The sequence below is a fragment of the Bos indicus genome, chromosome 23, assembly GCF_029378745.1.
Source record: "Bos indicus isolate NIAB-ARS_2022 breed Sahiwal x Tharparkar chromosome 23, NIAB-ARS_B.indTharparkar_mat_pri_1.0, whole genome shotgun sequence".
NCBI lineage: Eukaryota > Metazoa > Chordata > Mammalia > Artiodactyla > Bovidae > Bos > Bos indicus.
Window position 1 is genome coordinate 28,720,687 of NC_091782.1, and position 12,964 is coordinate 28,733,650.

The window sequence follows — 12,964 nt, forward strand, 5'->3', positions numbered from 1 at the left end:
AAAGAGCTGAAGATGGTAATTTGTAACGTGATGCTAATGACAAAAAAATGATACTGACTATAATAAAGCTGATGGTGAGAATCTTCATTATTAAACCAGTGATAGCCATGGAAATGATGGTCAAAATGGTGGTAATGATGAGAACAGATGACTAAGTTTCAACACTATTAGTGTTATAAGTCAACTTTAAAGAAGAGCTCATCCAATCCACTCAAGTATTCTATTTTTAGCTAATATACCTCATTATATATATTATAATATAATATTTATGGTATTATGTATATGAGAAGGAAATGGCAACCCACTCCAGTATTCTTGCCTGGAGGATACCATAGACAGAGGAGCCTAGAGGGCTACAGTCCATGGGGTTGCAAAAGTCCTGCATGACTTAGTGACTAAACCACGACAACCTGAAGTGGGCTTCCCTAGTGGATCAGACTGCCTGCAAATGCAGGAGACCCAGATTCGATCCTTGGGTCAGGAAGATCCTCTGGAGAAGGGAATGACAACTCACTCCAGTATTCTTGCCTGGAGAATTCCATGGACAAGAGGAGACTGATGGGCTACAGTCCATGGGGTCACAAAGAGTTGGACACAACTGAGTGACTAACAATTTCACTTTGATATATTACTGATATATTTTGATATAATAATATAGATAATATATAATATATGAACCTAGAGCTAGCAGTTAAAGGGAGTTCTAACAACTAATTCTCCCAATTTCTGTTTAGTGTTCTTTATGCTATAGCATATCTATACTGTGCAATAGCCTCACTTTATCAGTGTGGTGGTGAAGACTGTGATTTTTTTCCCCCAAAACACTTGTTTCTTGGAATTATTCCTAATGCCATGAGCTTTCTATGCCCAGAACCCTTTTCAGGGAACTCTCCACATCCTTATTTCTTAGACTATAAATGAAAGGATTGAGAGTGGGGGTTACCAGGGCATACATGACAGCAGTACCCAGCTCCCCAGAGGCATGAGAAGCTGACGGGGACTTCAGGTAGGTGGCAAAGACCGAGCTGTAGAAGAGGATGACCATGGAGAGGTGGGAGCTGCATGTGGCCAGGGCTTTCTTTTTTCCCCTGTGCTGATGGGACCCGAGCTACAGCAAGGAAAATATGGGCATAGGAGCTTATGATGCAGGGAAGAGGGCTGATTCTTAAGAGTCCTGTCAGAACCATCATTAGGTCCTCAATGAGGTGGGTATCAGAGCAGGAAAGTCTAAAGAGTGGTCCGAAATCACAGAAAAAGTGGGGAATCTATTGATTAGCATAGAATGGGAGCTGGGATAGCAACAGGGCATGGACAAGAGAGATAGAGTGGGGCACTCCCCAAGACCCACCCAGCAGCAGTGCACATCTGTAAGGAGTCATTAGGAGTGCATAGTGCAGGGGATGGCAGATGGCAGCGTAGTGGCTGATAGCTGCGCCCATCAAAAGCAGATTGTCCATATCAGCAAAAACTGCAAAGAAATTTAACTGGGCCAGACACTCAGAGAAGGAGATCAACTGCTGCTGGTCCACAGAGTCTCCAGCATTTAGCGGGCTGTGGTGGTAGTGAAGCAGAGGTCAACCAGGGAGAGCTGGCTGAGGAAGTACATGGGGGTGTGGAGGTGGATATCAGCACCAATAGCCAGCAGCAGTAGGGAGTTTCCTAAGAGACTCAGCAAGTAGAGGGCCAGGAAGAGACCAAAGAGGAGTTGTGGTTTGTCTGGGTCACTGGACAGTCCTGAGAGGACAAAGTCAGGGTTCTTGCTGCAGTTCATTTCAGGTCTTGATGGGTTATAAGAAAAGAATCAGCATGAAGAGGATTCACTACAGTTAGCTAGAACCTTGGATCCTTTCTCTTGGCAATGGGTTTTCCTTATACCACCAATGTGAGGAATGGATAAACAACTAAAATAGCAATGGGGAGGACAAGGGTTGTACCTCACGAAACATGGTCAAATTAAGGAGACATCAAGGTAAGAGAATGAAAGAAACCACAGAGACGTCCTGGAGTTATGAATGCGTAACGAGTTTTCTTAATAAAATTTTGTGTGATTGGTATTTAACTACTTGCTTGTGAATCTGTTTTCTTCTCAAGACCACGAATCTTTCAAGGCAGAAGTGATGTTTCAGTACTTAGCTCAGTGTCTGGCACATAGAAGGGGCTCAATAAATACTCCCACCCACACTCACAGTGACTATTCTAGTTCAAGGTTGTGACTGGCTGGAGAACTGTTATCCTCCTAACTATTTTAACATGGATCTTGCCCCACCCAATTTGTTCTCCATACTGTGGTCAGCGTGATCCTTAAAAAAAAAAAAATCTCATCAAGTCACTTCTTTATTTAAAAATTGGTCTCTACCCATGGAACTCTGCTCAAAAATATGTGGCAGCCTGGATGGGATGAGAGTTTGGATGAGAATTCACACAAGTGTATGTATGGCTGAGTCTGTTTACTGTCCACCTAAAAGTATTACAACATTGTTAATTGGCTATAGTCCAGTATAAAATAAAAAGTTTAAAAAAAGAAAATGAAGAAAATAAAATAGATAAGCAACAAGGATATATTCTATAGCACAAAGAATTACAGCCATTATCGTGTAATAACTTTTAATGAAGCATAATCTGTAAAAAATACTGAATTACTATGCTATACACCTGAAACTACTATAATTATTCAGTTCAGTTCAGTTCAGTCAATCAGTAGTGTCTGACTCTTTGCGACCCCATGAATCACAGCATGCCAGGCCTCCCTGTCCATCACCAACTCCCGGAGTTCACTCAGACTCACGTCCATTGAGTCAGTCATGCCATTCAGCCATCTCATCCTCCGTTGTCCCCTTCTCCTCCTGCCCCCAATCCCTCCCAGCATCAGAGTCTTTTCCAATGAGTCAACTCTTCGCATGAGGTGGCCGAAGTATTGGAGTTTCAGCTTTAGAATCAGTCCTTCCAGAGAACAGCCAGGACTGATCTCCTTTAGGATGGACTGGTTGGATCTCCTTGCAGTCCAAGGGACTCTCAAGAGTCTTCTCCAACACCACAGTTCAAAAGCATCAATTCTTCGGTGCTCAGCCTTCTTCACAGTCCAATTCTCACATCCATACATGATCACTGGAAAAACCATAGCCTTGACTAGACAGACCTTTGTTGGCAAAGTAATGTCTCTGCTTTTGAATATGCTATCTAGGTTGGTCATAACTTTTCTTCCAAGGAGTAAGCGTCTTTTAATTTCATGGCTGCGGTCACCATCTGCAGTGATTTTGGAGCCCCCAAAAATAAAGTCTGACACTGTTTCCACTGTTTCCCCATCTATTTCCCATGAAGTGATGGGACTAGATGCCATGATCTTCGTTTTCTGAATGTTGAGCTTTAAGCCAACATTTTTACTCTCCTCTTCCACTTTCACCTAGAGGCTTTTGAGTTCCTCTTCACTTTCTGTCATAAAGGTGGTGTCATCTGCATATCTGAGGTTATTGATATTTCTGAGGCCAATGTTGATTCCAGCTTGTGCTTCTTCCAGTCCAGCATTTCTCATGATGTGCTCTGCATAGAAGTTAAATAAGCAGGGTGACAATATACAGCCTTGAGGTACTCCTTTTCATATTTGGAACCAGTCTGTTGTTCCATGTCCAATTCTAACTGTTGCTTCCTGATCTGCATACAAATTTCTCAAGAGGCAGGTGAGGTGGTCTTGTATTCCCATCTCTTTCAGAATTTTCCACAGTTTCTTGTGATCCACACAGTCAAAGGCTTTGGCATAATCAATAAAGCAGAAATAGATGTTTTTCTGGAACTCTCTTGCTTTTTCGATGATCCAGCGGATGTTGGCAATTTGATCTCTGGTTCCTCTGCCTTTTCTAAAACCAGCTTGAACATCTGGAAGTTCACAGTTCACGTATTGCTGAAGCCTGGCTTTAGAGGAATGCAAATCAAAACTATAATGAGGTATCACCTCACACTTGTCAGAATGGCCATCATTAAAAAGTCTACAAATAACAAATTCTGAAGAGGGTATGGGGAAAAGAGAATTGCCCTACATTGTAGATGGGAACATAAGCTGGTATAACCATAATGAAAAACCATACGAAGTTTTTCTCAAAAAACTAAAAATAGAGCTGCTATAGCATGTATGATTCAGCATTTCCACTCCTGGGTTTATACTCAGACAAAACTATGATTCAAAAAGATGCATGCTCCCTTATGTTCATAGCAGCAGCACTATTTACAATAGCCAAAACATAAACACAACCTCAAAGTCCATGGACAGATGAATGGATAAAGAAGATGCGTTATATAAACTTATATATGTTATCATACTAGGTGAAGTAAGGATGAGATGGTTGGATGGCATCACCAACTCAATGGACCTAAGTATGTGTGGACTCTGGGAGATAGTGAAGGACAGGGAAGCCTGGCATGCTGAGTTCATGGGGTTGCAAAGAGTCAGACACGACTGAGTAACTAAACAGCAACAAAAGTGAAGTAAATCAGAAAGAGATAAATACCATATGATACCACTTATATATGAAATGTCTGACAAAGCTCATTTGGTTTTGAGCTTCATGTCACCAGCTTCAACTCGCACCACAGTCGATTATCATGTGCTCCCAGCAACACTGTCTGCACTGCATTGCCTTGTATGGACCACGTTCCTTCTCATCATTCTGAGTCAGCTCTTGCTCATCCGTCTAACCTTGGCTCTATTGGTGACTTTCTTAGGAAAGTCTTCTGTGGCCTCTTTGACAAAGACAACCCTTCCTGTCTAGGCTCTTGGTCAATTGTTGAAGTTGTAATATGGAGGATGTAATTACATTTATTTTGTTTAAATATTTAAGTTATTTAGTTAACGTTGGTCTCCCTAACAAGGTTTTCCTCTCTTGTGTATCTCTAGCACTTGGAATGCTAAATATGGTATTTGTCAGAAAATGAATAAATTGGTTAATGAAAAGTGAAGGCAGGAGAGGACAATACATTGTCTTCTTCCAAAAGTCCTCTTCCATTTTAAGAATAAAACTTTTTACCAACAAAATATTGTCGTAGCAACATGGGTTGGAAACATTGATCCATCTAATTCCTTCATCCATCAACTTTAGACCAATGGCTAGAAATTTTATTTCCTATAAAATGTCCTTCATTTCAGACCCTTTCTCATCTTTTAAATTGTTATCCTTTTTGAGCTTTCTCTAATCAACTCACTTCCAGTTAGTTTCACGTTTCATCAGCAGCTTAACATGCTTCACTGTTTCTACTCTCTAGTAACGAAAATCCACGCCATTGGCATCCATGCCATCAGCATCTGAAACAAATTTTGAGGGGGTATGTGCATACATATAGCTTGTTCACATTTCTGTAGAGCAGAAACTACCACAACATTGTGAAAGAAAGTGAAAGTAAAGTTGCCTAGTCATGTCTGACTCTTTGTGACCCTGTGGACTGTAGCCTACCAGGCTCCTCCATCCATCAGATTCTCCAAGCAAGAGTACTGGAGTGGGTTGCCATTTCCTTCTCCATGGAATCTTTCCGACCCAGGGATTGAACCCAGGTCTGCTGCATTGCAGGCAGAGTCTTTACCCTCTGAGCCACCAGGAAAGTCCATTGTAAAGCAATTATATTCTAATTAAAACACATTGTAAAGCAATTATATTCTAATTTAAAAAAATCTGCACTCAGGAGACCCACCTAGTAGACTCCTTTCCAGTCTTCTTGGCTGGTTACTGCTCTTCTTCCTTATTATGTACTTCTGACAGTCTCCTCTTCTCTGTCTTCTAGTTCTGTGCTTTATATAGCTATAAACATATAATTATTCAGTTATGCCTTTAATTTCCACTTATTTTCCTATCTCTAGACTTACATATTTAACTTCCAACTAGACAGTTCTTCAGTAGCAATTTAACACTTTAATATATTTTCTTACAGATGGCTTGATTTATGTACTGCATTGGAAACAGATACACAAAACTTTATGCAGTCCATCAAGTGCAGAACTTGAACTCTCTGTGGTCCACTTGGAAGGCTGATCCCATTACTCTATTTGCCAAATGACGTCTTCAACTCCTGCCTCTGGCTTCCCTAATCTCTATAAACGGTGACCTTAGAAATATTCATCTATCCAATGATATTGGTGAGTGGATAGGAAAGAACAAAGAATCCAGGGCCTCGGCATACATTGATGAGACTGGGCAAAGGTAATGTAGTTTAGAAGATGAGCATTATCAATATTTGTCTCTTTGGGGATCAGAAAGATTTTGGCAGCAGAAGATATCATTTTGGCTTTAGAGACAGTTCCCAAAGTTACTCAGAAAAAAACCTGGAGGAATTTTCTGTTGAGAAAATTTCCTATAGATAGGTTTGAGGAATGAAATCAACAATTAAACAGAAGTCTAATATTGATTTGGACATGGAATTAGAAAGATGACTTAAAACTCACAATTTTGTCTAGTCACTGCCCTCTCTCCTTATATAAGAATAGTTTGAAAAGACTAACATAGAGCCATATAATGTTATATGTATCCTTTTGTTTTTATTTTTCTTAGAAGTTTTGTCATACAAATTTACTGAAATTTAACAAATTGTTTCATACATCTGTTGATAAAGTCATCTCAGTTGAGACTTGAAACATTAAACAGAGTCAGTGATTCTCTGCTGTACTCTTACCAATTTCTGAATCACTGAATTATGCAATTCAATTAAATAAGTGTTTGACCATCTGTGTTATAGGGTGTCATGCAGCAATAGGTAACCGTTTTCTCTTTTATAATTTACAGCCTCCATGTATGTTTAGTCAGTCAGTTCAGTTTCTCCATCATGTCCAACTCTTTGCAACCCCATGCACTGCAGCACGCCAGGCTTCCCTGTCCATCACCAACTCCCAGGGCTTACTCAAACTCATGTACATCCAGTCGGTGATGCCATCCAACCATTTCATCCTCTGTCATCCCCTTCTCCTCCTGCCTTCAATCTTTCCCACCATCAGGGTCTTTTTCAATGACTTAGTTCTTCAAATCGGGTGGCCAAAGTATTGGAGTTTCAGCTTCAGCATCAGTCCTTCCAATGAATATTCAGGACTGATTTCCTTTAGGATTGACAGGCTTGACCTCCCTGCAGTCACAGGGACCCATAGGGTCTTCTTCAACACCACAGTTTAAAATCATCAATTCTCCAGTGCTCAGCTTTCTTTATAGTCCAACTTTCACATCCATACATGACTACTGGAAAAACCATAGCTCTGACTAGATGAACCTTTGTTGGCAAGTAATGTCTCTGATTTTTAATATGCTTCCTAGGTTGGTAATAGCTTTTCTTCCAAGAAGCAAGTGTCTTTTAATTTCATGGCTGCAGTCACCATTTGCAGTGATTTTGGAGGCCCTCAAAATACAATCTTTTACTGTTTCCATTGTTTCTCCATCTATTTGCCATGAAGCGACGGGACCTGATGCCATGATCTTAGTTATTTGAATGTTGAGTTTTAAGCCAAGTTTCTCACTCTCCGCTATTACTTTCCTCAAGAGGCTCTTTAGTTCTTCTTTACTTTCTGCTATAAGGGTGGTGTCATATACGCATCTGAGGTTATTGATATTTCTCCCGGAAATCTTGATTCCAGCTTGTGCTTCACCCAGCCCAGCATTTCACATGATGTACTCTGCATATAAGTTGAATAAGCAGGGTGACAATATCCATGTATATTGGATTACGTAAAAAATTCTGATCAATAGGAATTCTAGTCTGAGATAGTTCAGGATATAAAATGTCTTCTCCCCATACATTCTATTATAAACAGAACTGGAATTAAGAGACCAAAGAAGATAGAGTAGGAAGATGGAAGAACTATGTGAGCTAGGTTAGAACCAAATTCTTTGCTTTACAAAAGTGGATGTAAACAATTTGGATAGTCTGTTCATCAACTCAAAATATCCTTTTATAACTTTTCAGTCTGTATCTCTATTATTTATATAGTAGTCTTATTTATTTATTTATTGGTTGCACGGCCTGGCTTGTGGGATCTTAGTTCTCCAACCAGGGGTTGAACCTAGGCCCTTGGCAGTGAAAATGCAGAATGCTAACCACTGGACCACAGCGAATCCTATATCTCTAAATAGTTGGGAGTGCTGGTATCCACTATAGTTTCAGGTCCAGTGACACTTCATGGAACATAGAAAGTGAGGAACATAGTAATTCTTGTCTATTAGCTCCAAAAATACTTCTGCAATGAAAGCTGAGTGCCGAAGAATTGATGCTTTTGAACTGTGGTGTTGGAGAAGACCCTTGAGAGTCCCTAGGAATGCAAGGAGATCCAACCAGTATTTCCTAAAGGAAATCAGTTCTGAATATTCATGGGAAGGGATGATGCTACAGCTGAAAGTCTGATACTTTGGCCACCTGATGCAAAGAACTGACTCACTGGAAAGATCCTGATGCTGGGAAAGACTGACGGCAGGAGAATGGGACGACAGAGGATGAGATGGTTGGATGGCATCACTGAATCCATGTACATGAGTTTGAGCAAGCTTCAGGAGTTGGTGGTGGACAGGGAACCTGGAGTGCTGCAGTCCATGTGGTCGCAAAGAGTGGGATATGACTGAATGACTGAACTGAACTGAATTACTATTCGATAGCTTTCACTTAGTATAAATTTGGTGATAGGTAAGGAAAACAAACTTGATGAATTCTTCATATTTCACTGGTATTATATCATATTCTATCACATTACAATCTGTGAAAATGAGTATAGAAATCAAAACAAAATAAATAATAAGGAAGAATTTTGAAGCTCAATTTTCTATGACCAGAAATTGAAGGGAAAATAACATATCAATAAGCAAGAAAGATATTCCTGAGATTTTTTTTTTCATGCTGCCTCCATTTTTAGCAATATTTTTCGGTAATCTTTGACAGCTTGTCCATTTGAATTACAAAGCATCTTTGGAGTCTGAGTTCACAATTTATCTTTGTTAATTAGTACTCAAAGCATTATTTGTTTTAATTACTTACTTGCTTTTTTGCTTGGAGAAAAAGAAATCGTGATATACTCCTTAAAAATTTCCCTTAACTCATATATGAGTTAACATATAGTTGAGTAACCATAGCCCTATACTCAAATTCTTAAAATAAAACAGCATAATAACTTTATTGTTCACTTATAATATGTTAATTTACAGGAAACATGCAGATTAACAAGCCTTAGTATTATCCAACTGTATAATATATGCATATTTGAGGCAAGTTTCTGTATCTGATTTTATTCAAGAACACACAAGAATACATAAACAAATAGTTTTATCAACTTACATCCCCCACACAAATTCAACATTAAGATTCCAAGGGGGGCTTCCCTAATGGCTCAGTGGTATAGAATCTGCCTGCCAATGCAGGAGACACTGGTTTGATCCCTGATCCAGGAAGATCCCACATTCCATGGAGCAATTAAGCCCACTTGCCACAACAGGAGAAGCTACTGCACTGAGACACCTGAGCACCGTGACCTGAGAGAAGCCCCCACTCGCTGAAACCAGAGAAAAGGCTGCCACAGCAATGAAGACTCAGCACAGCCAAAAAAAAAAAAAAAAAAGATTGTGTGGATAGTGTCCTATTTGTTCAAGTTTCCCTTACATTACCTAGTCACACACTGTTAACACAACTAGACTGGAGTTTCCCATTTATTTTTTCTTTACATAATGCCTTCTGTTTCACAAAGAGTAAACAATTAGAAAAGCAGTCTAATTTCACATCTCAACTTTCTCATAGCCTTTTTACTGATGCCTTCGAAGAGTTCTCTAGATTTCTTAGGGTCAGAGTCTCCTTCTGATCACCCTCCTCAAAGCCCCCTCTACTTCCTTGTTCCTCAAAGTATAGATCAGTGGATTTAGTACAGGAGTGATCACACTGTACATAATAGCAATGATCCATTCCTGGTCCATGGAGCTACCCAAGGCAGGACGATTGTAAGTGAAAACAACAGGAGCATAGAAAAGAACAACTACCATGAAGTGGGAGGCACACGTGGACAGTGCTTTATGGAGCATGCTGCAAGAATGGGTCTTGAAGAAAAGATAGATAATAATATAGAAATAGGAGAGAAGGGTTAGAGAGAATGGGCCCATGGCAATGGTCCCTGTCACAGAATGAAGTAGCCATTCATTGAGGTCAGTGTTTCCACAGGCCAACTCCAGCAATGGCTTAACATCACAGAAGAAGTGATGGATGTGGTTGGAATCACAGAAGTTTAAGCGAGAGGTCATTACTGAGTGCAGTAGGGCGTGGAAAAACCCAATGATCCAGATAGTGACAGCCATCTGGGTACAGACCTGATGATTCATGATAAGAGTGTAAAGAAGTGGTTTGCAGATAGCCACAAAGCGGTCAAAGGCCATCACAGCCAACAACATGGCCTCTGTGCTGCCTAAGAAGTGGAAGAAATGAAGCTGGCTTATGCAGCCCAAGAAAGAAATTGTTTTGTGGATAGACAGGAAGTTCTCCAGCATCTTTGGCAGAGTCACCATGGAATAGCAGATATCTAGACATGACAGGTTTCCCAGGAAAAAATACATAGGACAATGGAGTCTTGAATCAGAGATGACAACCATCATGATGACTCCATTTCCAGCCACATTGACAATGTAAATTGCAAGGAAAATCACGAAGAGAACAGGCTGCAGTACTTGGACGTCTGTCACTCCTAGGAGGAGAAATTCAGTGACTGAGGTTTGATTCAGCATCACTTGAAAGAAAAGAGAAAATAAGATATGAAATGATATCTCTCATGGGAACAAGAGTCCTACAGCTGAGGATTTCCCATCTAGACAGTAATATTTTGAGGGAGAGCATTGTTTTGGGGCTTACCTAGTGGCTCAGTGGTAACGAAGCAACCTCTAAATGCAAGAGACATGGATTCAACTCCTGGGTCAGGAAGATCCCCTGGAGGAGGAAATGGCAACTCTCTCCAGTATTCTTGCCTGGAAAATTCTGTGAACAGGGGAGTCTAGTGGGCTACTGTCTATGGGGTTGCAAAGAGTTGGACATAACTGAGCACATACACGATGTTTGGGAAACCCGTGAGTGGAGAAGAAAAAGATTCGATGTGACCTCAATAAAAAAGTGAATTAACTAGGCAACATTTCTAGGGATCCCATGGGACATTCACCTTTATAGCTAGAGAATATTTGGAGTAATTATCTAAGCTTTATTACACCTTTACTGAAGGCTGGCAGCAAGGAATTCAGAGTAGCTTTCCTTAATAACCATGTGTATTTTGTATATTGTTAAACTTTATCACTCCTGCTTAAGATACGCATGATATGCCAAATGTTATTTTTGGTTCTCTACCCACAAAACAAAATTGTATCAAAAATTCATTTGGGGGAAAAAAACCTTTTCCTATGGTTTAAAGAAAACAGCAATTAGACTTTCTGTACTAAATAATTTATTTCACTGAATCTTTAGAGATTACTCATTTACTTTGATGAATGTCTAGAGGTATGGCACTAAAATGTAGGCAGTAGAGAGCCTTCATAACCCACCAATACAATGTCCATCATTAAATAGGAAACCAACTCTAAGTTCTTGGTATGTAAATTTAACACTAACAAGAAATCAGAGAATATGGGCAACTTAGAGACTGTTTCATTCTCTTACCTGATTCTGTGTTCAAATGTATAGTTAAGAAAGTTGATCAGGTTTATACTTCTGAAAAATAAACAGTAGAAAACTATGAAAAATAAAGAGTAGAAAAATGTTTGAAGTGATAGTTTATATTGGGATTATAGGATAAGTTCTTCATATTCCAAAACCTCTTCTTTCTGAAATTCTTCCTTTTATTTATGATCCATTGTTCTTTTGATATATAAACTCTGAGAGAGGGTGTCCCCTGGGTTCGAGAGGAGTATTGTAAGAATAAACAAGATACCTTTCTGTAACTGCAACATAAGTGAATTCTCCTTGGGGAATTCTTATCTTGAGTTCCATTTCTTTTTTCATTTTTCCTCTTTTCTTTCCTGTTTCTTTCTTAGTTTCAGAACCACAGTCAGTACAATTCTCAGTGGCCTCAAATTTTCTTAAATTATCTTTCATTTCCTGGGACAGAGGTATGGGTACACTTTTTCATCTTGGGACCTGCCTTGGAAAAAGTATAAAATGGAAGGAAATTGGGCTATGACATTTAAGGCATGAGGATCAGTCATATTTCTTTAATCCATACAGAAAGATGATTATCTTTAAATATGCCCCTCATTTATTACTGTGGCTCTATGGAAAATAGAGGAATAGGGAAAAATAGTAGTGATTTATTTCTTTTCAATCTGACTTTTCACTGTTGGTATTAACACTAAATTATTTCCTTTAATTTTGAAATTCCCAAGCTCACATTTCCCTCTAGGAGAATGAAGCTGGTCTCTCATTGTATATATTTACTTCTTGCTATGCCCTTTTGGTAAAAATATTCTATCTGCCTTATCCAAAGGATATTTGTATGTGTTCTGACATCTATCTAAGCTTTAATTCAATTGCAAATGCCATGTCCTTTGTCCATCTTTCTATTGCAAATCAGTTTTTTTTTTTGCTATGCAGAAGTTCACTGTATATTCATCACATTAATAATTTCTTGTTCTAGTATATGCTATGAATATAATACAAGTGAATAGCAATTATTATGTGCTCATTGTGTAAGTGATGTTTCTGAGTCTATGTACTTGCATTTCCATCCTTTCTTCTATATGTTTAAAGTGATGCCAAATGTGCTGGAGGACTTCCTGCAGAAGGCATTCATCTCTATGACTGGTTCCTTGACCCATTTCTTTATCTTTGACTCTCTAGGGTCAACTGGGTTCTCCTGATTGGTGGTCAAGGAATATAATCACTACTGAATAATTGTTAACATCACTGCCACTCAGTCCCAGACGGTACTTGGGGCTGGTGGGCATAGCCTGGCTCTTTGGCTTCATGGTAGATGGATTGGTTGTGGCTCTGGTCCAGCAGAGGT

General features: G+C 39.5%; 1 protein-coding gene and 1 pseudogene across 1 annotated transcript; both read right to left on the reverse strand.

Annotated features, from left to right (window-relative positions):
- Positions 1-844: 844 nt before the first annotated feature.
- On the reverse strand, positions 845-1,771 carry LOC109576689 (olfactory receptor 1f45-like; annotated as a pseudogene).
- An 8,008-nt stretch (positions 1,772-9,779) lies between these two features.
- LOC109576957 (olfactory receptor 12D1-like) lies at positions 9,780-10,706 on the reverse strand. Its single transcript, XM_019985616.2, has one exon. The coding sequence runs from the start codon at positions 10,704-10,706 to the stop codon at positions 9,780-9,782; it is 927 nt and encodes a 308-aa protein (XP_019841175.2).
- Between the last annotated feature and the right edge of the window lie 2,258 nt (positions 10,707-12,964).

Excerpts from the sequence above, each read along its gene's own strand:
- LOC109576957 (XM_019985616.2), bottom strand. The coding sequence starts at position 10,706 with ATGCTGAATCAAACCTCAGTCACTGAATTTCTCCTCCTAGGAGTGACA.